The 23,055-nt window shown below is 37.9% G+C and overlaps 2 protein-coding genes across 2 annotated transcripts; one reads left to right on the forward strand and one right to left on the reverse strand.

Moving 5' to 3' along the window:
* The first annotated feature begins 3,451 nt into the window (after window positions 1–3,451).
* Window positions 3,452–21,604, forward strand: Rcd2 (Reduction in Cnn dots 2). The gene is made up of 3 exons (XM_002048064.4): window positions 3,452–3,771; window positions 5,484–5,636; window positions 19,274–21,604. The coding sequence occupies exons 2-3, from the start codon at window positions 5,531–5,533 to the stop codon at window positions 20,995–20,997; spliced, it is 1,830 nt and encodes a 609-aa protein (XP_002048100.2). The 5' UTR covers window positions 3,452–3,771; window positions 5,484–5,530; the 3' UTR covers window positions 20,998–21,604.
* Window positions 21,193–22,964, reverse strand: Nubp2 (NUBP iron-sulfur cluster assembly factor 2). Its single transcript, XM_032434476.2, has 3 exons — window positions 22,759–22,964; window positions 22,251–22,693; window positions 21,193–22,065 (listed from the first exon to the last, which is right to left on the reverse strand). Exons 1-3 carry the CDS (start codon window positions 22,867–22,869, stop codon window positions 21,819–21,821), a joined length of 801 nt encoding a protein of 266 aa, XP_032290367.1. The 5' UTR covers window positions 22,870–22,964; the 3' UTR covers window positions 21,193–21,818.
* Between the last annotated feature and the right edge of the window lie 91 nt (window positions 22,965–23,055).

A 23,055-nucleotide genomic window follows, 5' to 3' on the forward strand; every position in this document is an offset into this window, starting at 1 on the left:
ATTTCTACAAATATGGCAATATTTCTTAATATTTCTTTCTTCGAAATAATTATTTTAACAACTTATATAACAACTTAAATGCAGAGCTTTACGTCGAATTTCTACCGAAAGAAATGTTTTTTTTTTTTAATTCAGTTTTTTATGAACCTCAGCCCACTGTAGCTGACGGCATTCGATCTGCACCGCCCTGACCCACCCGCCAGGCAGCAGCATGTGAACGCCAAAGCACTCACAGGCGAGAGCCAAGCGATGCGGCTCCCACTTCCACACCCCAGACACCCCTCAACCCCTGCAACGAATGCCCAATGGGTTGGAACCATACGGCCCCATGACCGTATGGGGCAAGTCAACGGGCGGCCGATTCACCTGTCGCGGATTGTTGTTTGCTTTACGCAGCGAGTCAGCAGATGCAAATGGGTGGAGCAGCAGGCAGATAAAAGAGCATATTGGTGGAGTTGGGGAGACGGCGCGAGGAGCAGAGACGGCGACCTGGTCGCTGCTTTATGCGAATTCCATGAATTTGATCATTTTGGTGGAAGCGCATTAGATATTTGGCATCTTGGCGTGCAGTCGCCGACAACAGCAACAGAAACAACAGCAACAGTTGCCCATGTGACGGACGTACAATGCAGAAAGCTTAAACATTAAATGCGGTTGTTGTTGTTGCTGCTGCTGCTGCTGATGCTGCTTTGGCAGAGGTCAGCGCACACACGTGACCCATGCGGCTGTGTGTGCTGCATGATCGATGGAATTGCCACAGCAAAGCCTAGAAATAAAATGGATTATAATTATTATGCTGTGTGTGCAGCATAGAGCACAGTTCGAGGCCAGCAGGCAGTCAGGCGGAATGGCAGAAGGCAAACACTTGGCTCACTTTTATTGTCAACCAATAAAATAGCCAAAGACGACGGGCTTACAACTTGCATGGAATTGATTTGGCCCGCAGCGTCTATTAACAGCAACAAAGCAGCGGCAAAAATAAAAAATCCGAAAAACTAAACCCTGAAGACGATGATACAGCAGGCAGTTGAGGATGATGATGTTGAGACAACGGCGGGCCAGACGCTTCGACGGCCAGCAGCAGCAAAAGCTAAACAGTTGACATCAGGTGCCAGTTTATACAGTACAACATGGATATATGAGCCAACATAGCACATCAGAAACGAAAAAGGCTCAAAGGAGTTCGAATAGATACAAGACAGAAACGTTGTTAATAGCAAGTGCTCATAGCAAGAACGCAGATATTAAGATTAGATTTTAGATTTAGATTTGAAAGTTCAAATCTGGAAATCTCGTAAAGTTAAGGCGAAAGGAAAATTAATATCAAATTCCAAAGAAAAATCTTTATAGACAGATTGGGGAGAGAGAATGTCTTCAGTTTAACAAACACGCAACTAACTTTACAATGTGGTTATTGCACCTTCTTTTCATCGATTTCAATAATTTATAATAAATGCGATTATAATATGTGTAAAAAATTATTAAAGTTTGATAAGAAATCGTACAATTTCGCAATCTTTCTAATTAAACGATTTAATCATTAATACCAGCAAATATCAGATATAAGCAGATGCGTCAAATATAGTAAGCCATAATTTTCTTTTAAAATAGAAATGAAATATTAGATCACTCTCATTGAGTTTATGAATCAAGTCCAATTAGAAGAAATGTTTGAAACTAGAAAAATATGATGCATTTATGAGATTTTTGGCCAAGCCAAGTTAGCAATAGAGTTGTTTGACTGTACTTAAATAAATTCCTGCAAGCATTTTTGTGGGCTAAAAGACACAACAGCGCCTTACAGCAACAACAACAACAACAACTGCAGCGACAACAACAACAACAACAACGTGGCATGTAACAACATAAACAACCGAATACTATTTGGCCTTTTGCACCTTTTTGGCATGGAACAACTTTGGCAGGCAGTCAGACCCAGGCAGCGCGCGCAATGTGTATGAGCTGGAAGCATTGGATGAGCTGCGGTAGCCCCAAGATCTTTATTTCGGATCGAAGGATGCCATCCAGCTAAGCGGCGGACGGCGACGACGACAACGCCCCGAAAGGCACAATTAAAATTTCACGCTCTTGCGGCTAGCTGCTGCCCCAAAAAGGGGACAAGCCGACTTAGCCGCCAAAACACGTTGACCATTTACGGATTTGGTATTGCAGACAGTGGCCACAGGCCACAGTTGCCTGCCGAAAATGTGTGGCGGCATTTGCGCCTTTGAGGCAAGTAGAGGGAGCCAGATACTGTTTGCCGGCCAGCATTTGCACCCGGCCGACTGCAGCGTGCCACGCGTGCAATTTGCTGCCGCCGCCAGGGAATACAAACGGCCGCTTCACTGGCGGCCAATTGGTAACACAAGTGTTAATGACCAGCGAACGCGTGCTAATTACCAATGCCGGTTGCAACAGTTGCAACAGTTGCAAATGGCAGCCGGCAACAGCAGCAACAGCGGCAGCAGCAGCAACAACTCAAAATGTCAAGCGCGAACCTGTGGCCAACTGTTGGCATAACAATTCAATTATATGCACAACAGAGCACAGTTGATCGATAACAATCGATTTCTATTATTTAACGCCATTAAAGTCGATGGGCAGGACGTGAAGAACAACTAATATAGACAACTTCTTAGTATATATCTTACCAGCTTGCTCGTTACAAGGCGCATTAATTAATATATTTTACAGTGCAAATATAAAATTTTAAAAATTCTTTCTTCTTAAAGCTAGGAGTTAGCTTTTTTAGAAACAATCACATATGTTATCGAACTCTACGATTACTTTTAGTTAACAAAAATTATTTAATTTAACTAATTGGTAGCTCTTGTTTTAAGAGTCTACTCAAGATTGTTTCATATAAATCTCTTTTCTTGAAGCTTTCAAAATATTTGAAATTTAACTAAAGGTAGCAAAAACTAAAACCCATAACGGCATTCTAGCCAGACTGTTAGGAAAACTACATTCTTTACATTTGGCCAACAGCACTGGCAATATAGCTACTAGTTACAACAGTCTGGCCACACAGCCTCAAAATAAGCATTCGACAACACTGAACCAGGGCTGTACGCTATAAACAGAGCGCGCTAGCTGCCGCACTGGCGTTGCCACCACGGCTAAATAATACAAAAGTGCCTACAGTTGGGACGCCGCTGCGTATACGTATGAATTAGAAAAATTAAATAATGTTGCGTAGACGTCGCCGGTACACATTAAATGTATACTTATTAATTGGCTAACATATAATTAAATCGCAGCCGCAGTCGGCATCTGTGGCCACAACTACGCATTTGTTAACATTTATTTACCAACCTATATTTGTATACAAAACAAAAAAAAAAAAACGCGAATGAACGCCAGTTCGCGCTCTCTCGCGCTCTCTCACGCTGATCTCTTCGCGTCAGCGCTCACGCTTGTTTTGCGAATCTGCTTCAACGACCTGTTAGTTCTATTTGAGCCGTCGACCAGAGCGGACGTGTGTTCGCAGCAAAAGAAAAAAAAAGTTATATACTTCAGTTGTAAACAAAGCGCTTGGTTTTTTATGCACGCTATTTAGAAAATCAAAGACCATACAAAATATAAAAAAAAAAAACAATAATTCACATTTGGTTCTTCACATTGCAATAAAAAGTGCAAATTCTTGCCATTAAAATGGACAAACACAAACTAATTGACAATGTGATTTAAATTGTATACGAAAACGACAACAAAAAAAAAACACAACAAATACAAATTAAAAGTGCGCAAATCAACGTCTATCAGAAAGAGGTAGGTAAAATCCAAGCGATCTGCGCGTAGGTCTCGATTGCCCCAATTTCGACCGCCCGCCAAACATGTGTGTATGTGTGTACATTTATTTATTAACTTTCAACATAAATCTGAAATATGTGAGCATAAAATTGAATTGTGCTTTGCGGCATTATGTGCCATTTATTTGTTTTTCTGCCACGATCCACAAGCCAAGCAATTGCTTCAACCTGCCACAGACAACTGTGCCCTGGCTCCCGCCCTCCTGCTGCTACCTCCCTCCCTCCCTCCGATTATCTTTTGTTTGTTGCAGCCCAAAAATTATACCAAAACTATATCAATGTTTGCCAAGTTTACGGTCTTTGATTGCAAAATTGTAATTGTTGTTGCTGTTGCTTCTGTTTTTTTATTTTTGTTGTTTTGCTGCGCAGCTTTTTTTTTACATAAGCATGAACAAGTTGGGCAGAAAGTGTTTGCGTACTGAATTTAAGTGTCTGAGAATTTACAGCGCAATTATCCAAAAACTTTTCAAAGTTATTAATTACACAACTGAGCACAGTTTGCTTTAAGTTAAAACGACAAGTTTTTTGCCTCTAAAAAGGAATAGCTTAAATAGTTTGTGCGCAAAAAAAAAATAATAATAAAATAAAAAATATAAATATTTTACTTGACTCTTAAAAAAACTTCCAGTTGTTCATCAATTATCAAGTGTGATATAATTGCAAACAATAAAAGTGCACGGTAAAAATGCTTAAATGTGCATTATAATCAAGTTAATAATATAAGCAGCTAACTAAATTTAGTTAAACGAATTTAAGACGAATTGGGACAGTTGCAGTGTATGCAAAACTTCGGTGTCCATTACGTTTGCTGTCTTTTAATTTGTTTCATTTTTTTGGTTTAATTCTTGTTTGTATATTTTTACACTTGCGCAGCACAGTTGCTGTCTTGTTGTTGTTCTTGTGTGTGTGTGTGTGTGTCTCTTCATAATTTTGTATTATATGTCGATTCGACAAAAATGATAACTTATCACGGTTACTATAACATATGCCAAACTGATTGGCTTGATAAGTCCAACAGCAACTACCAACACACAGATACCAAATACACGGACACAAAAACAACGTGAAACCGAAATCAAACACCCAACAACAAATCAGCAAAATGGCAACCACAAAATACCCTGTAAATTTAAATGAAATATTGCAAACTGACTGAGTGCTTGAATAAAGCAAAGAAATTGCAGAAATAATTGTAAACATTTTTAAATTATTTAATAATAATTTTAGTCTGTCTAAAATTATGAAAAAATGTAGCTTTAATGCATGCGAAATCCTGTTAAATAAAATGAAGCGCACATAAGTTTATCTTTTTGTTGCAAATGTTTCAACTTTGTGCTTTGCCATGCACCTTCAATAATTGCTGCAGCTAAAACACCTTTTATAGCTATGACTGCAGGGTATTTGGGCATACGCTTCGCAGACAGACTGCGTAAAAAAATAAAAGAAAAAAAAAGACACTTTAATATGGAATGCAATTGATTGCAACAAGAAATAGCCCCCAATCACATGTAACTGGTCTGTCAGGCTTAAGTCCCACTCAAGCCCCCCCTGTCACGCCCCCCCGTCCCCACCCCTCTGTAATGCACCTAAGCTAAGCAAAACTGGCAGGTAAATAAATGAAATTCAAATGAAATTTGGTAATAACAAGTTTGTATCCTTTTCACATTGCAGTTTGACGCTTTCAGGATCTCATCAATACAGATTTAGCCAAACATTCGATGGTACAGACAACATATGCTAGCATAAATATGCGTTCGACAAGCTGTTTTGTTTTAATTGGAATTTGGTTCTTTTGGCTGCCAGCGCAAACGAACGGATTGTCAGGTGAGTTTTGAGTAAATACTCGTGCATATGCATGTGCTACGGCTAAGATGCGCATTAACTCATGCGGATTTATATAAATAGATAAGAGCCAAAGAAAATTGGCTATAAAAAAAAAAAAAAAGTGAATAAATAAAACAAACAACATTTCAAAAAAGAAATGAACTCATTTACAAACTCATCAACTGACTCATCATCGATGCTTAATGATCTTTTGTGATGCTGCTGCTGCTGCTGCTGCTGGGCGAATTTTTGTTGTATATTATTTATTGTAGACTTTTTTTATGGGTGTTATATAGCGCCCAAAGCAATCTGCCAATTCGGTATATTTGCGACCTTATTACGCGCTACAGATTCTCGAAATTCCGTATTGAAAAATATCAGAAAAAAAACACACACACACACACACAGCATAACACGTCACATGGGGCAGTCTTTCCCATAATACTTTTTATGACGTCAAGAACTAAATACCAAACTGATTCGGTTCAATAATGAATAGGTGGCATATATATCTATATATAGGCTATAGAGATCGACTCCCCTCACACACACACACACACACGCACACACACTCGCACACCCACTGTTGTCATTGGCTTGTTTTTGTTTATATTTTGGTTTTGGTTTGGTTTTTTTTTTTTCGTTTTTCTTCTACAAACACATGTTTTTGTTTTTGGTTTTTTGTATATTTTTGTTGTATTTGTGTGTGTTGAGGTTTTTGTTTTTGTGGCTTTTTAAAACAATTTCATTGATAATTTAGATAGCGTGCGTTGTTGGTTTATTTGTTTCTGTTTTTATTTCATTTTTGTTTAACTTTACTGGGCATGCCCCAACACGATCCAATTTGTTTATTTGTACTCCGTACGAGAGTTGCCCTTGAGGTAGATAAAGTGAGGGCTGCGGGAAGCGATTTTTACCTCTTACGTACCGCCAGCCATGGGTTTGTTTAACAACCAAGAGAGACCCACAAAAAATGCATAAATTGCTATATACTATAGGCATTAGCCGAAGCAGCTGAAAGATCTGTTTTGCCAAACTATATCTGGGGAACTATTCCAAAACTATGCCAAACTAAAGCGAGACACTTAACTAGAGCATGAGCGAGACCAACACCAGAAACGAACAAAACAAACATCAACTAAATATGCACAACTTTCACCCGGGCTAAAATCAATAAATGATAAAGGGGCAAATGACTTCCGCAAATGGAGCAGTCGCCAGGGAATACAACACCAAAATAAAAAAAAAAAAACTGAACGAAAAAAGAAAGCAATCAATAGAGAACCGAGTCCACCGACTAGGTAAGCACTCGGGATATACCAAGGCCAGTAAAAAAAAAAGAAACAAAAACAAAAACAATTTGCATAACCAACCACCAAAAACTTTCATTTTACGGGGGGTGCATGATATAATACTAGACCTGGCCTGGCCCCAGCCTGCGGCTAAACGTACTTCCAACTTCAACCAAAATTGTGGACAGTTGACAATTTACATACAGTAAACGGCTAGAGTCAGAGCTAAATTAGCTGACTCAAAGCTGACATTAAAGAGCGAGCAAATGGTTTTTTGCGACTCTAACAAGGTCAAAAAAATCTAAAAAAAAAAAAGAAGCAAATAGAAGAAGCAAAAAAAAGCCGTGGTAATGTGACAGCTAAAGCGAGTTATATATAGTTTACAAAAGTCTGACAAATCAGACAAACACCGAAGCCGCATTCCAAAAATAATTCATAGCCAAAAGCGAAAGGTCTCTAATGAAAAGAGTCGGCATTGCTCGACTGCGAGACACCCTAAACTTAGCGACGATCCGCCGTTACAAATATTTTGGTTGATTTCACACTGTGGGCAATGCTTGCCTGGGTAGACTCGATGCTTATTGCCCCATCTTTATAATATTTCTTCCTTCCTTCTATGATTTCGTGGGTAAACGCGGTGCTTATTGTCCGATAATTATAATATATCTTCCTTCCTTCTTTGCTTTCTTGAGTAGAATCGATGATTATGGTCTGAACTTTATTTAATTTTCAGCCTCAAGATAATACACCAATAAAGATTCCTATCGATTCCTTATAAGCAGACAGGCAGACATGGCTCTATCGACCCGTAGTTTGTTACTCATGACGAGTATATACACTTTATGAGTTCGAAGATATCTGCATGGAGTATGTGTCACACATTTCACGACAAAATTCCAATACACTATACAAGCGGATAAAAGGCTACAGTGACAGTGTCAAGTGGCAAATCTTTAATAATATTGCAGCCCAGCAGATGATAACGAGTAAAAGGCGCTCCAGATTGAAGCACAGCTGGTTGCCACAACGGCAAAGGTATGTCGCAGTAGACGCCCCTGAAGCAGCAGACGCCACAGTAGCATGAGGCGCCATAGCTGCTGGAGCAGCGTGAACCCGTGTGTTCGAGCTGCTGTTTCCAGTATTTTTTGCTGTTTTCTCTGAACAAAATCACATGTTTTCAATGGGTTCAGGCCATAAAAACGAACAGTCTGGAGCCCACGCGTATTATTTTTGTTTTATAAACTGAAAATTGTCGATAAATATATGTACAGCAAAAGTATTTATGGGTCATACTTTGAGTACTCGATTGACGTTAGCTGCAGCTCGCTGAGTGTGCAAAATTGTGCCAAATATTAGGTACCTTTGGCATGCCAAGTTTTTATTACCTTACCTTAAAACCAGATTGGTTGATTATCTAAAGCTTGCCTGAAGAGAAGGCGATGTAGGGTCGCGGGGGTGTAAGCTTTTGAAGACACCTCTCTGCCAGGAGCCTGGCTCAATTAATCGAACTTAATTAAAGACTAATTATTTCTATACCATCAAACTATCCGATTGTAATGGCCTTTATTTATACAGAATGTTGAGTGCGAAATTGTTAATTACCAGATCTTTACTCACTTTCCCAACGTTCGCAAAAGTTCAATTTTCAAACGATATTTTCAATGACAACTCTATAAGATAACGTTGCGCTTCAGTCGACTTTGATATATGTGCTATGTAGCTTAAATATAAATGAATCTATATCAAGTTACGTTAGCTGCACATGCGAAAGACAAGTTTGTTTAAAAACAGGCAGGCAGAGGGGCAGAGGCAGAGGCAAGCGGATGTGTACATATGAAACGAACTTGTTCCACGGATCAAATAAGTATATATGCACTTATTTTACTTATATAAAAAAAGTTGACGAAATAATGCCCACTGCACAAGTCTGGAACACGGAAAAAAATTAGCTGATGCAACAAATGCAAAAAGCCCAAAAAAAGCGAAATAAAAATGGCAATGCAAAAAAAAACACGCGTCCAACGCACGTGATAAGCGGCAAAGGTAACAAAAATGTAGCTGAACTGAGAATTATTTGGCGTAAAATATTGTATTAAAATATCTAGCCAATCTTATTTGCTTATATACAGGCACATCTGCCCGTATGTGTGTGTGGGTGTGTGTGTGTGTGTGTGTGTGTGTGTCGCTGCTGATATAACACATTGGAATTTATTAGCTAAACATTTTCTTTTGCAAAACAAAGCAGCGAAAAAATTCCCAACTATGTTATTTGTCGCCGTAACGCCAACAAACCAAACAACAACAAAAAAGCAAAAAAAAAAAACCTTCAGCCAAACCACCCACCACCCGGCCACAGCCCGTGCTAACCGTGACTTTAAGATAATTCAGATAAAAAGCGTCTAAACAACATTCCACAATAATATAATTTTGGCTGGTTATAAATAAAAGCAGCTAAACGTTGCCTTGATAGGAGCCATGCCGACTTCCAGAGCGAGCTATTTGATCATGTGCATTCACTTGATACGCCGAGGAACAGCATGAGTTTTGTGATCTCTGAAATGCGTCATTGACAGCTTCAGATAAGCATAATGTGCAGAAGGAATGACCATACAACATTCTCTACATTTCACTTCCTCATTCCAAATCGATGTATATATATATATAGAGAGAGAGAGACATTTACATATATACTAAGTAGCTACACTGTAATATTGCAAAATCGCCGGCAATAATTTTAACCCACTTTTGTTTTTTAACACAATCAGCACGAGACTTTGTTTTGCGGTAAAGATAATTTAGATAATAAGCATCTAAACAGCATTCCACTGCCTCAAAGAAAACAAAAGGCATTTATATCTGTGGCTTATGAAAACAAATAGCTACACAGTGCAAAAAAAAAAAGTTGGTTAAAAATACAAAGCTGTGTGTGTTCGTATTGCGAATTTCTTTTTAGGCAGTCGTACTTTGAGCCTCAACTTTATTGCTAGAGAGAGAGAAAGAGAAGGTGGGAGGGAAAGAAAGACAGAAAGAGAAAGAGAGAGAGGGGACAGAGAAAGAGGGAGGAAGGGGAGAGATAAGGAGAAAAAGAGAGAGAGAGAGTCAGAAGGAGAGAGATATGAGAGTGAGAAAGAAAGTGACAGAGCGAAATAGAGAGGGGAGACAGAATGTGCGAGAAAGGGAGAGAGAATTTAAAAATATGAGTCAGGCAGAGAGAGAGTACAAATGAATGATAGAGAGAGAGAGAGAGAGAGAGAGAGAGAGAGTTAAAAGAGTGAGTCAGGCAGAGAGAGAGAGATAGAGAGAGAGAGAGAGAGAGAGGGAGTTAAAAAGAGTGAGTCAGGCAGAGAAAGAAAGACAGATAGAGAGAGAATGAGAGAGAGAGAGAGAGAGAGAGAGATAGAGAGAGAGAGAGAGAGAGAGAGAGAGATTGAGAGAGAGAGAGAGATAGAAAGAATGAGAGAGAAAAAAATGAATTTAAGATCTGGCAGACATTGAATTTATTAATGTTAATATTTTAGCTCCAATTGTGGCTTCCCTTTGAAAACAAAAAATATATATATTTACAATTATATATATGAAATTGTACTACAGAAAATCTTAATACCACTTTAAATGTTTATTTTCACAACAAACAATGTCGAGCAATAAGGATTCAAATATAATGCATTATATTTTTACTGCGCTTTCAAGTTAATATCAGTCGCGCCTTTTAAGGGCAAAGCTAAAATATTTGTTTAACGTAAACGTGCAAGTTGTTCGCACCTGGTAAGAGAAATTAAATTCAGAAGCCTGCACAGCAATTAACAGATTAACAATACCGTACATGGCAAGAAATCACAGACAATACTGGATGGAAAATATGTGCCCGACTTTTATCAAAGTATATGCAGACAACACGCTGCGAGTTCACTTGTTCTCAAAAAAAAAATAAATAAAAAATGCAGTTTACATTTGTTTTTTGTTCAGGCAAATCACATTTTCGAACAAAAATTAACTTCAAGGTGACCTAAGACTCTTTGTTAAATGGTTCAATGACGTCTATCGCAATTCTTACCCAAACATAGATACTACATGGATATTACGATAGGTTTGCTAAAAAAAAATCCGTTTAATATAAAGAAAAAAGAAAGGCAACAACTGCATTTAAGGAGTATAACAATAATGTGCCAAACGTTTTTGCACTTTTCCAGTTATTGAAAATGTAGCAAATGTGATTTTCGTGGAAAACCAAAATGTCGACAGCTGTCCAGGCCTTAACAGAATTGACAGCGAGACTTACATTTTGCCAAAATCTATATGTATGCATGTCTTGTAAGCATAAAGTCAATACATTTAGTAAGTTTCAAGGAAAAGTGCAGCAACATGTTTGACACACCTGCCGCAATTGCTGGAATTAACGCATTGACATTTCATAGTCATTTGTTGTTGTTGCTGTTGCTTCCAATAAAATTGAACTGTCTGAGCAACAAAGATTAGATATTGTGGATTATTCATTTGATTGTTATATTTGAGAGCTTTAAACCGAATGTGTTTGAGAGAGAGAGAGGGAGTGGCAGAGAGAGATTGTCGCGTTCTTTGAGGTTTCAAAAATATTTAATGCTAAATGTGGTTTTGTGTACTTGACACTATTTTTGGGGTGTATCGGCCATGCACTACGTCATTTCCCAATTAATATGCTTGATTAGCCTGCGCTCCGTTTTAGCTCTTTTTTTGTTAGTCTCTAATCTAAGCAAAATCTGCAGCTAAGTAACTAAATTCAATGTACACGTATTGCTTTTATCAAAACAGCAACAACGACGACTAGAGATTTCTTATCAAAAAACGAAGCGCATTCCCAAGTGCATTAGTCATATGCCCAATTCTTAAGCAAAGCATTAACGCAGTCCAAATGCCAGAATCAAGAGCAGCACATAATTATTCACGGATGCGTCATGGCCAGACATATTTCCAGTCGTCTGACATGGTCAATTCAAGCGACCCAAACGACTTCATTCTGTTGCCAAGGCGCATTTGGGCTAGAAAAACATTTCCGATTAAGTGCAAAAAGAAAAAAACATCTGCGAAGGTAGACAGACAGAACAGTTCAATAGTTAATATATTGAAACTACAATAAAAAAAAAAAAAATTGTGAAAATCTTGTGCATGGCCGTGAATAACATTGAGAAACAACATGTAGACTGGAAAATACCCTAATCTTAGATCAGGGCATATTCATATAGCTATACATCAAGTGCAATCTAACATTTATGGATGAATAAATTGAAGAGAAACATAGAAATAAGCAGAATATTTAATACCCTTCTACCTTGTACCCTTACTCCTTTACAAATATGGGAGTGTAGTGAAGTTGAATGATGAGTTTGATGAAAATATGTTGGAAGGGAGAATAAATTGACGAATAGAATGAATGAACTACTTTCAATTGATATGGCAGCTATGAGATGTGGTAGCCCGATGTTAGTAAGATTTTGCATATATTTCTTGAAAAACAAAAAGTTGTCTTTCCAATTGCAAAGTATCAATAACTTTAACAGACGGACAGGCGAACATGACTAAATGTGATCGGCTATAGATGCTGATCTATAATATGTATATATATATTTTATGGGGTCGAAGACGTCGCCTTCTATGCGTTACATATTTTAAGACAAAATTATAATACTCTCTAGAAGGGTATATAAATACATACCGACATACCCGTACAAATAAGGACTATCAAAACTTTATCTAGACATTTTGCGGATAATCCAATTTGAAAGTTTCGAAGATGAGGTCACATTTATGGTTTATTTTAATTGCGCATCGGTTACGTTTGGTTTATTTTCATTGATTACATTTACGAGACATTGGCATATAAATATCTCTTACAGTTGGCCACAATTAAACGAATCGTTTATAGAGCCAAGCCAAACACATGTCAGATATGTGGCGATGTTCATGTCTAATATACATAAATCATTTCTGCCCCGCTCTTAAGTAAAGCAAATTCTGTTTAATCTTTTGCTGTGTGATTTAATTAATTGTTGAAGTGACAAACTATTAACACAAATAATGTGCGATGAGACAGGAACTGAAAACTCGGCACAACTAAATACGCATAAATTATAAAATGAGAGCAAAATCAAAAGTGCACGACTACCAAATGCCCTGTAATAATGAAATGAATAACTGAGGATTGGGATATGTCTATGCGCTGAAAAAGACTAGTTCAATTCAACTGTTACGGATTAAAGGGTATAAATATATACATGCCTTCCAATATTCATTAAACACCCTGCTAGCTCTTCTGTGTTCTATGCGGCATATAAATTGATAAAAAAGAAATTCGTATTTTTTTGTATATCTCAGGAAGTCATTTAAATGGCAACGCGTAAATTCGCCCACACTCTGATGATTCAGATTTATACGTACATACACACATGCACACATACATGCATATATATATGTATAACCGTATCAAAAAAAACTTGTCGGGGAAGTTAGTCTATCAGTCGGTCAGCCAGTACATTCAGTTGGCCATCAAGAATTGAGGTCAGTAACCGCTGTAGCTGGACAATCTAGACCAGAATCTCGGCAGAAGTATGCGCAGAGCGTTTATTTAAGAGACAAACAAACATATCCATATATATATATATATATATGTACGTATATATGTGATTATCGAGATATATATATATATATACGTCACATCTGGCAAAATAAATGGAATACGCTTAATCCCGGCGGCCCATTAAAATAAAATAAATAATAATACATATAGCATAAACAGATACTCTAAATAATATTATTGCGCATCTGTTCGCATGATCATATATCACATTTACGGGCATTAATCAGACGCTTTGCGCCGCTTTGCCTCATAATTTAATTGTAATTGTGCAATTTGAGCAAAATATAACTAAACAATTACCAGTCCAAAGTTCAGAGCACGATACCGGCATACAAAATAGCAAACGGCAAACGGCAAGCGGCAAGCGGCAAGCGGCAAAGCGGAGAATGCGCACAGTGGACGCCATTCATAATATCTAGTTGCAAAATAAAATTCCGCGAAGTCGCAACACTTTTTGAAGTGCTTAGGATGTTTGCATCAAAGGTTTGATTGTGCTTATTAGCCATGCTCTTGGCTATGATTTCGTAAGAATTCAAATTTTAATTCTTAGTCATACTAAGGCCTAAGAATATTTATTCTAAGTCTAATATTTTGCTTCAAATGCACATTTCAATAGTTTAAAATGATATTTTTGCAAACTGTAATTTTCTAATATTTCTTTTACAATTAAATTTCTGCAAACTTGAATATTCAAATGATATTTCTGCAAATTCTAATCAATATTTTTCGATGTAAATTTGAAATTAAAAATGTTTTCTAATTTCAAAAGCAAACAATTTGCAGCTTTAATTCTCCTTCAGTCGAGTATTTCAGACAAAAAAAAACGACTAGCTTTTTTTGTTTTATGAATCAAAATGAAGAAGGTTATCTTACTTACAAAAACGTATGATAATTTCTTTATTGTCTAGCTCATTTCCCTTTAACAAAATAAAATAATTAGCTGCGTTTGTTTTGTAAAATAAAATAAAAAGCTTTTCGAATTGCACAATAAAGTAAATCATAATGAACTTTTTGCTATTTGTCAAGCATTCCAGGCGCAAGGCCCACAGTGCGCGTTAGTCAGAATCTTGTGCGTCGCGCTTCCCCTTTCAAAATGAGAAAAAAAAAGGGTAGCTGCGTTTGTTTTGACGCATAATTAATAATGCGAATGCTTTTTGGCTACTAGTCGTACCATTAGACGATTATATAAGTATGTACTTTTGTATATGATAATTGATCTATAATTAAGATAAGCTTAAATACGACTGTCGTACGACCGAACGCAATGAAACTATGTTTTGTTTGCGCAATTTCCAGCGAATAGCTGGTATAAACCCAAAATACACACAAGCACACACCTATCAAGCAGACGATTGTGTGTGTGTGTGTGTGTGCGTATTGGTGAGTGCTTCAGATAGAACAAGAAAAAAAAGCTTAACTTTTAATGCTTTAATGGTTCATGCTAAGCATGAAGTCAAGGACAATAAATACCAAATATCATCGGGGGGTACGAGCCACTAATTGGTCGCCAGGCGGAACAGCGAACGCTCCCAATGCGACCGTGACGCTGTTCAACTGTGATTGATCAATCACACACAAACACACACACACAAACACATACATAATATATGTAGGTACATTTTGTAATCAGTTTGTTTGCCATATCATAAGTGTGGCGAAAGCTTCAACAGTTTAAGCAAACAAATAAGCAGACTTGATCGAAGAGTCTTACGTTTCGAGAGACTATTTTTATATTTGTTTTTGGTGTTTATTTTAAATTTTTGTTAATCAAATGAGTCTTAAGTATTATTAGTTGACAGAACTACAGCAAGACTGAAGTATATGCGTGTTATTTATAAAAATGCAGTATTTCGTTGCATTTGCACTTGGGATTATAATTTTTTATCTATGTATATACCTTTCTCCAATATCGTCAAAGTCTCGATTCATTGAAAAACTGTCTAAAGAACTAGTTATTAGGATTTACCTAAATATAATGAGTAATTGGAAGATTTCTAATGAGTTTAAATCTGCGTTAAGTTCAGTCAGTTGTAAATCAATCGAACAATTTGAAAGCGTTCCAAATTCCCTTTTAGCCCCACAAATTATAATATTTTATACGATAATTATGTACAAAATTTGCGCTACGTGATGGACGTGTGTGTGATTAAAGCAAAATATGTTGACAGGCTGAGCATCATTTAGGTTTTTTTTTTCTTTAGGTAAGAGAGTGTATGTTGGCGCTGTTAGATATTTAAGCTTGGAGGCTATATATACATATCTCTAGACTACTTCAATTACTCCAACAGACTGTTGTTGTTGTTGTTGTTTTTGTGGTTGTTGTTGTGGTTGTTGTTGCTGTTGTCAACCGCAAATTGTAACGGCTACATCAACCCGTTTCTGCGCTCGACCTCAGCGCAATGTTGTAGTTAAGATACGACGACGACCTCCTCTTCTTGTTTTAAGTATTTAATTTTAGTTTTGTTTTTTTTTTTTTGTTTCTTTTGTACTTTTTTTTTTGCTGGTTTTAAGTAACTTTGCATGTCAGGCAATGAGACTGACAGAGAGGCGGCGTGTCAACAATCTTGCCAGCTAATTGTACTAAAATTTATTTATTTTTTTTTGTTTTAAATGCCGATGACGCTAGAAGTTTACGTAGCTTGTAGCTTATTTCATCTGGAAACTGGAAAACAGACTCGAAAACGAATTGCACTTTTGCATGCAACCTTCGACTGTAGATCAATCAAAAAACGAAATATGAAATGTTCGCTTAATGTGTGTGTGTGTCTCTCTCTGTGTGTGTGTGTGAGTGTGTGTATGTTGTTTAACAACAAAACGTGAAAGCTTTCACACATAGATACCCTGTGCTGCTGTTGACAGTAAGTGTTCTTTAAGTAAATTCCAAATGGTATTTAGCTATATATTGTCTAGTATTTAAACGAGCATTTATTCATCCAAAACTCAGCTCTATGTATAAGAAATCCTTTAATTGTAGTCGGTCTTATGATCGAAAAGATGATGGGAACTTTTTGAATTTATCTGCTAAAAGAAATCCTTATTGTGTTTAAAAAGTAAGTGAGAACTTTTCGAAAATATCTGCTTTAAGAAATTCTTTAAACTTTGACTGTTATTAAACTCGAAAAGTTCGCATCTTCCTAAGTTCGCATCTCCCTTAAAGCATTTCCTATAACTGTTAGGGTCTACAATTTATCATTCGTTGTACTCCATGCACTTGCCCATCTACCCATTTGATGCTTCTTCAATGGAACAGGGTATGCATGAAGAAAAAAAAAAGTGACGTAATTAGCACTTCTGGTATTCGTACATTTCGCAGATTCGTTATCGCGGATGCCACCTCCCGCATCGCGTTTGCTAATGAGAGAGTCGACCCACTTGTGAAGACGGATATGTGCCTAGTTAATTTGCATTGAATGTAAGACCTTTGAACGTGTCGACGGTGTATTTGCTTTTATTTAACTGGTTTAACTGCGTATCTTGGCATATTTCTGCTGACCAATCGGGTCAATAAACCCAGCAAAATGAAAATAATAGTACGATACAAAGGAAAGAAAAAATTATAAGAAAAAAAACATAAATAAAAGAAAGCACACCCAATGTTTTTAATGCTGAGCTTACAAAAAATGGACATTGTATAACGCTTTTCCAGCGCAATTCGTTTCAGAATGAAATTTGTACGCTCTGCAGATTGTCCAACTCAAATATCATCGTAGCGAAGCATTGTAATTGCCCTAGTATTCCACTTAGATCTCATCTCAGATCACGCAGTGTCGTGACTTATGTGCGCCCTTCTACGCGCTTCGTACACAAATACCAAGACAATTGTCAACCCCCTCTGTGCGTGCGTGTGTGTGTGTTTGTTTGCTCTGATATAGATCCGACTTCTCTGATAGCGTAACTTATATCTATTTTAAATTATGTTCAATTGACTGCGCTGCGCTTCACCTATATGCGGTTATATGACGTCAATTTGTGTTATGGTTTCATAAAGAAAACAAAAACAATGGAAAAAAATAAACAAATCAATAGCCTCGATAATATTTAGGAAAGTTTGTTATCAATTGCGTCGCATTTTGTAAAGGGCAGCGCACAATAGAACTACAATAATAATAATAATAATAATAATAATAGTTATAAGAACAATAAAACTGCAAAGAAACGTGATATGGCATATTGAAAATTATTGATTCAATGAAAAGAGATCGCGATATCGGTCGTTGGATCGTTGGATCGATCAATCGATCGTTTGGTGCAAAGAAATTCTTGCCCAAACAACAACAACAACAACAAAAAATCAAATACAAAATATAATGTTTCCCTTGCTTTTGCTTGTTGACTGCCATTCACATTTCTCCCGCCGCTGCCCCCCTTTCACCCGCCATTTACTAATTCAATGATAAAATGTCAAAAATCAATAACAATAAATAAACGATAAACGAGAGTGTGACACTGTACTTTGTATCCAAAAAAAAAAAAAAAAAAAATATTGTATTTTAGGGGCTGTCCCTGACACTCGCTATACGTCTCCGGGCCTCCTCAACTGTCCACAATCTATTGCTAATCAAATTGCAATTTTTATAAATTTACCTAAAACTCTATTGAAATATGCGGCGTCATATTAAATACAATCAGCCTAGATGATATTCCGCATATACACACATCTGCACCCATATATATTCATATATATATATATATAGTGTAGCAGCCGATAAGGACTGAGTAAACAATTTTCGTATTATCCAAGTAAAAGTCCAAAACTTATACATACTTGCAAAAAAAAAAAACCCCATCACAGACACGAACTCAGGCTAAATACGTGGTATATAGACTTTGATATATATTATATGTATTTTATTTATATATTTTATAATAAAGGCTAATTTAACATTAAACAAGAAAGAACGGCTATTTGACATGACGAAGATTAAATACACTTGTTGAAGTTTGGCTGAGAAGTGCCCATTTCCGTAAAATTTTTATATAATACAGTAGAACGATTTGATTTGGTATGCGAATGTTTTAGAAAAATAATGTTAGAATAATAATATAACGAAACAAACAAGTTTTCCATATAAAAACTCATTCTGTGAGCCAATAATCCGAAGCAGATGAGTAAAACTTCGAAATGTCAGGATTAATCAACATATATTGAGAAACAAAAAACAGTTTTAAAAACGAACTTAAATTCCAAACTACGTGAACTAAGTATATGATATTTGTTTCAACCGGACTATCCTGATATAACCGAGAGACTAGTTTACATAGACTTTCCATTATATTTTTGCTGAGAAAACTTGAATAAAATAAAAACTATGCCCATTTATATGACTCATTGGCCGAGTAACATATTTACACATTTACGATCCACATTCGAACCATGTGCAATACTTTTTGGCATTATCAGGCTGAGCAGCACTTTTTTTTTTATCAATAAGTTTCGTTCAACATATGATCCACATGCCATTAACACCTCACATACCCGACCAGACGACTAATCGAACTAGATAACACCCTTAACAACATTTTTTTTTTATCAGCAAAAGGTCAGTTACTAACCTTGGCCAATTGTGGGCAACATTCGGTTCACATGGAACTCATGCCACATTCCAATCACATGCGTCTGCAGCCATTGAATGAGTTAAAACCCAATTAAATCGTGTACAAATTATCTATATATATATATATATATATATATCACATAGGTGTTAATTGGGCTTTTGCGATCTCTTTAATTGCAGAAATTGACAAGAAGTGCTCGGCGTTTGTATGCCCGGAAAAAACAGATTCGCCTCAGTGCCCCGATGATAGTAGCACGGAATTTAAGCCGGTGTCCATAATCCAGCCCGATTTGCTGGAGCTATGCTGTGCCAAGAGCTATTGCAGCTGCAACAAATGCCTGGAGAAGCCCAAATGTAAATCGGGTCAAGTGCTAAACGAACTGAGCCAAGGCAATGGCAAGCCAGGCAGCTGCTGCACCGAATACGAGTGCGGCATGGAGCCGAAATGTGTGCGGGGAATGGGCATCACCTATTGGCGGGATGAGTGCACCAAATGCAACAGCTGCCAACCGCTGTGCCAGTTAGTCTGCCAGTCGGACAGTGCACTGAGCAACTGTCTCACTGATGATGAACAGATCGTGATGAACGGGGAGCAGTGGTCACAGGGAGATGGCTGCGAGCACTGCACCTGCAAGAACGGCATTAATGAGTGCGAAACGTACTCCTGCAAACAGCCGGAATGCGAAAACTACATAAAAGTGCCTGGCGTATGCTGTCCCGTTTGTCTAAATGCGGAAAGTGTTACCACCGAAGCGGCCATTGTGCCGAGCAGCTCAACAATCAAATCAACTGCTCAGATCTCAAGCGAATCCATCGAAAACTCAACAGAGCCCTTTAAGCCGGCAGAGGATATAAATAAACAAACGCCTATTAATGTAAAGAGCATGACTACCGAGAAGACATTGGATCATGATCAAGTTTTCGCAGAGCTCTCAAGCACAACTATATCGAGCAGCAGCAGCACCCCCAGCACCACCTCCAGCACCACCTCCAGCACCACCTCCAGCACCACCTCCAGCACCACCTCCAGCAGCACGCCCAGCAGCACGCCCAGCAGCACCCCCAGCAGCACCCCCAGCAGCACCCCCAGCAGCACCCCCAGCAGCACCCCCAGCAGCAGCCCCAGCACCACCGCCAGCACCACCTCCAGCACCACACCCAGCAGCACCTCCGACAGCATCTCCGACAGCACCTCCAGCAGCACCACAGACGAATTGGATGAATATTTCATAAAGCGATTTGGTGTAGACAACAATGAAGGTGCGAACGAACACATCTCGGCATGGAATGATTTTTCAACGGAGCCATCTCTCATTGCTGAGTCCGCGTTCGAAACAAAAGATTGGCTTACAGATGACACAACCAATTCTCAAGAGCTGGAAAGTATTGAGGAGACAACCGAAGCAACTGAGGTAGTGGAACCGGAGCGTAGAGATGACAGCCTGGAATATACCACACTATCAGACCTAGACAGCACTGGATCGAGCAGCAGCAGCAGCAGCAGCGCTGGGATCTCAACCACACAGCATCCAAGTTCGTTGGCGACATCGGCACCGAACGCGCTGACACCCGAATCGACCAGCTGGCATCACGGCTCAACCATCGATGATGCCGATTATCGTTTCGCACTTGAGAATCACAATGATGCCTTATATTCAACAAATATGTCAAAATATGTTTGGATTCTGAGTATTGGCGCCTTTGCGGTTTTTCTAGTTTTAGTCCTGTTCATATATTATTGTGTTAAAAAGTGCAAGGAACGTAAATCGCTATATTCTTCGGTACCGAATTCAGATTCAAATCTAAGCGAGAATACAACTACCTCTGATCTGGTTCTACGCATTGATCAGCCCTTGCAGCACAACATAGAGAAACAGAAGCAGCTTAAAGAGACAGCGGAATAATCGATTTCACAAAAAGGAAACACATAAATAAAAGTATACATATACATATACATATACATATATATATATATATATATTAGTATATGGTATATCGTATATATTGGAAAATTTCATCGATGACTCTCGCCTAAAGACAATGCTCGCGCAGAATCAGCGATTTTGCAATAATTTCATAAACTTTAAACAAAAACGAACTACACACAAAAATTATTATATTTATTTATTAATTTAGTTATGCATTGTGATAATATGGCAAATTATTGATATCATCCAGAGTAAAATCATCTAATTAAGTAATACAATATAGTATTAAGTTGAGTTCATCCAGGGCGGTAGTCTGGCATAAATTTAACTTTCTAGAAAACTTCAACAAATTTATAAACAATCGTACTGCCCTGTTTGGGCTTAGCATTATTTTATAGAAGACTAAACATGTTTATTTATCAACTGTTGCCTGACAAATTATATTAACTATAAAGTGCGAGATCTGCACAAATTGGCCAGCTTAGAAGTAAGAAAACACCCACATCCACAAAAACGCGCTAAATAATTGTTGAAAAAAACAGAAAAGAAATTAAAGGAAATGCGCTGCACTGATTACACATTCCTTTTAAGCCCATTTTTGATTTCAATTGCATACTTCAACAAAAAAAAGAAAAACAACAAAAAAAAAAAAAAAAAAAAAAAAAAAATGATATACCAAAGGTCTTGTTAGTAGCGTTCTCTCGTTTGGATAATTGCAATATATAGATAACGAATAAAATATAACGAACTGAATAAAATGCGTCTGACTACAAACGGGGAATGTGGGTGACGGGTACTTACACCTGGGCGGGCGTTGGCACTGCCGTCAGCGCATCCAAATGTTGGACAATATTGCGCATTATTTGTGCAGTGCTTGAATCGGGCAGCTCATTTAAAACCGATGCAGTGCTCCCAGATAAAACGCCTACACGTGGATCGATGGGCAAGGTGCCCAAATGTGGCACTTGAGCCAAACGCGCCAGCTCTGCGCCGCCATTCGAGGAGAATATGTTGGTGCACTCAGTGCAGTGCGGACAAACAAATCTAAAAAAAAAATATAGAAAATATATTAGAAACTAAATCAATAGGACTTAATTGTCGTAAATAGTGGCCAGTCTGTTGAACTTTATGCTGTATTAATTGCACTAACAGAATACAATTAATCACACTTAAGGCTTTCATGCGCCTGCATAGCTATTGTCTTGTTTGTTTCTTTTTTTTCTACCAACCCGCTCATATTCTCCACAATGCCCAGCAGCTTGATGCCGGTCTTTTTGCAAAATGTGATCTCCTTGCGAACATCATCCAATGCGACGCCTTGCGGCGTTGTCACAATAATTGCACCATTGCAGGGCACCTCGCGCATGCACTCCATAACAGTAATGTGCTCATCCGAGGTGCCAGGCGGTGTATCAATGATTAAATAGTCCATGTCCTCCCATTTGACATCGGTAAGGAACTGTCGTATCATCATGGTTTTCTTGGGTCCACGCCAAATGACCGGATCGTTTCGATTCTTGAGTAGAAACCCAATGGACATGACGGCCAGAGTTTTGCTCTCATCCGTATAAATGGGAACCCAGCCGTCCTCGCATTGATAAATATCGCTGCCTTCAAGGCCAAGCAAATACGGCACGCTGGGGCCACACAAATCAATATCCAGCAAACCCACCTACCAATAAGAGGCATAAATTCTTCATACACATGACTTGCAACTTGCATGAGTGTGCAACTTACCTTATGACCCGTTGCGCGCAATGCTAATGCAAGCTGCGTGCTGACTGTTGATTTGCCCACGCCACCCTTGCCCGAGAGCACTACGATTACGTTTTTAACTTTGTCCAGCATTATTTATTAGCGTTAAATAAAATTATTAATGCGAATTTAGCAGCAACCAACAAGTGGATCAGCTGTTGCACAGGGTTGTGCAGACGATTTTCCCGCGCTTTAGTCACGAATCGCAAATGCATATCTGAAAACTGAAATATATACCAAATATATTAATATTAACTTTATAAATGTATTTCATGTATT

The sequence above is a fragment of the Drosophila virilis genome, chromosome 3, assembly GCF_030788295.1.
Source record: "Drosophila virilis strain 15010-1051.87 chromosome 3, Dvir_AGI_RSII-ME, whole genome shotgun sequence".
Classification (NCBI taxonomy): Eukaryota; Metazoa; Arthropoda; class Insecta; order Diptera; family Drosophilidae; genus Drosophila; species Drosophila virilis.

Bases quoted from the DNA above. Each gene is read 5' to 3' on its own strand.
- Rcd2 (XM_002048064.4), top strand. From the start codon at position 5,531: ATGGTACAGACAACATATGCTAGCATAAATATGCGTTCGACAAGCTGT. The intron at 5,637-19,273 runs GTGAGTTTTGAG...CTTTAATTGCAG, and splicing joins GCAAACGAACGGATTGTCAG to AAATTGACAAGAAGTGCTCG.
- Nubp2 (XM_032434476.2), bottom strand. From the start codon at position 22,869: ATGCTGGACAAAGTTAAAAACGTAATCGTAGTGCTCTCGGGCAAGGGT. The intron at 22,694-22,758 runs GTAAGTTGCACA...TCTTATTGGTAG, and splicing joins TGCGCGCAACGGGTCATAAG to GTGGGTTTGCTGGATATTGA. The intron at 22,066-22,250 runs GTTGGTAGAAAA...TTTTTTTTTTAG, and splicing joins ATTGTGGAGAATATGAGCGG to ATTTGTTTGTCCGCACTGCA.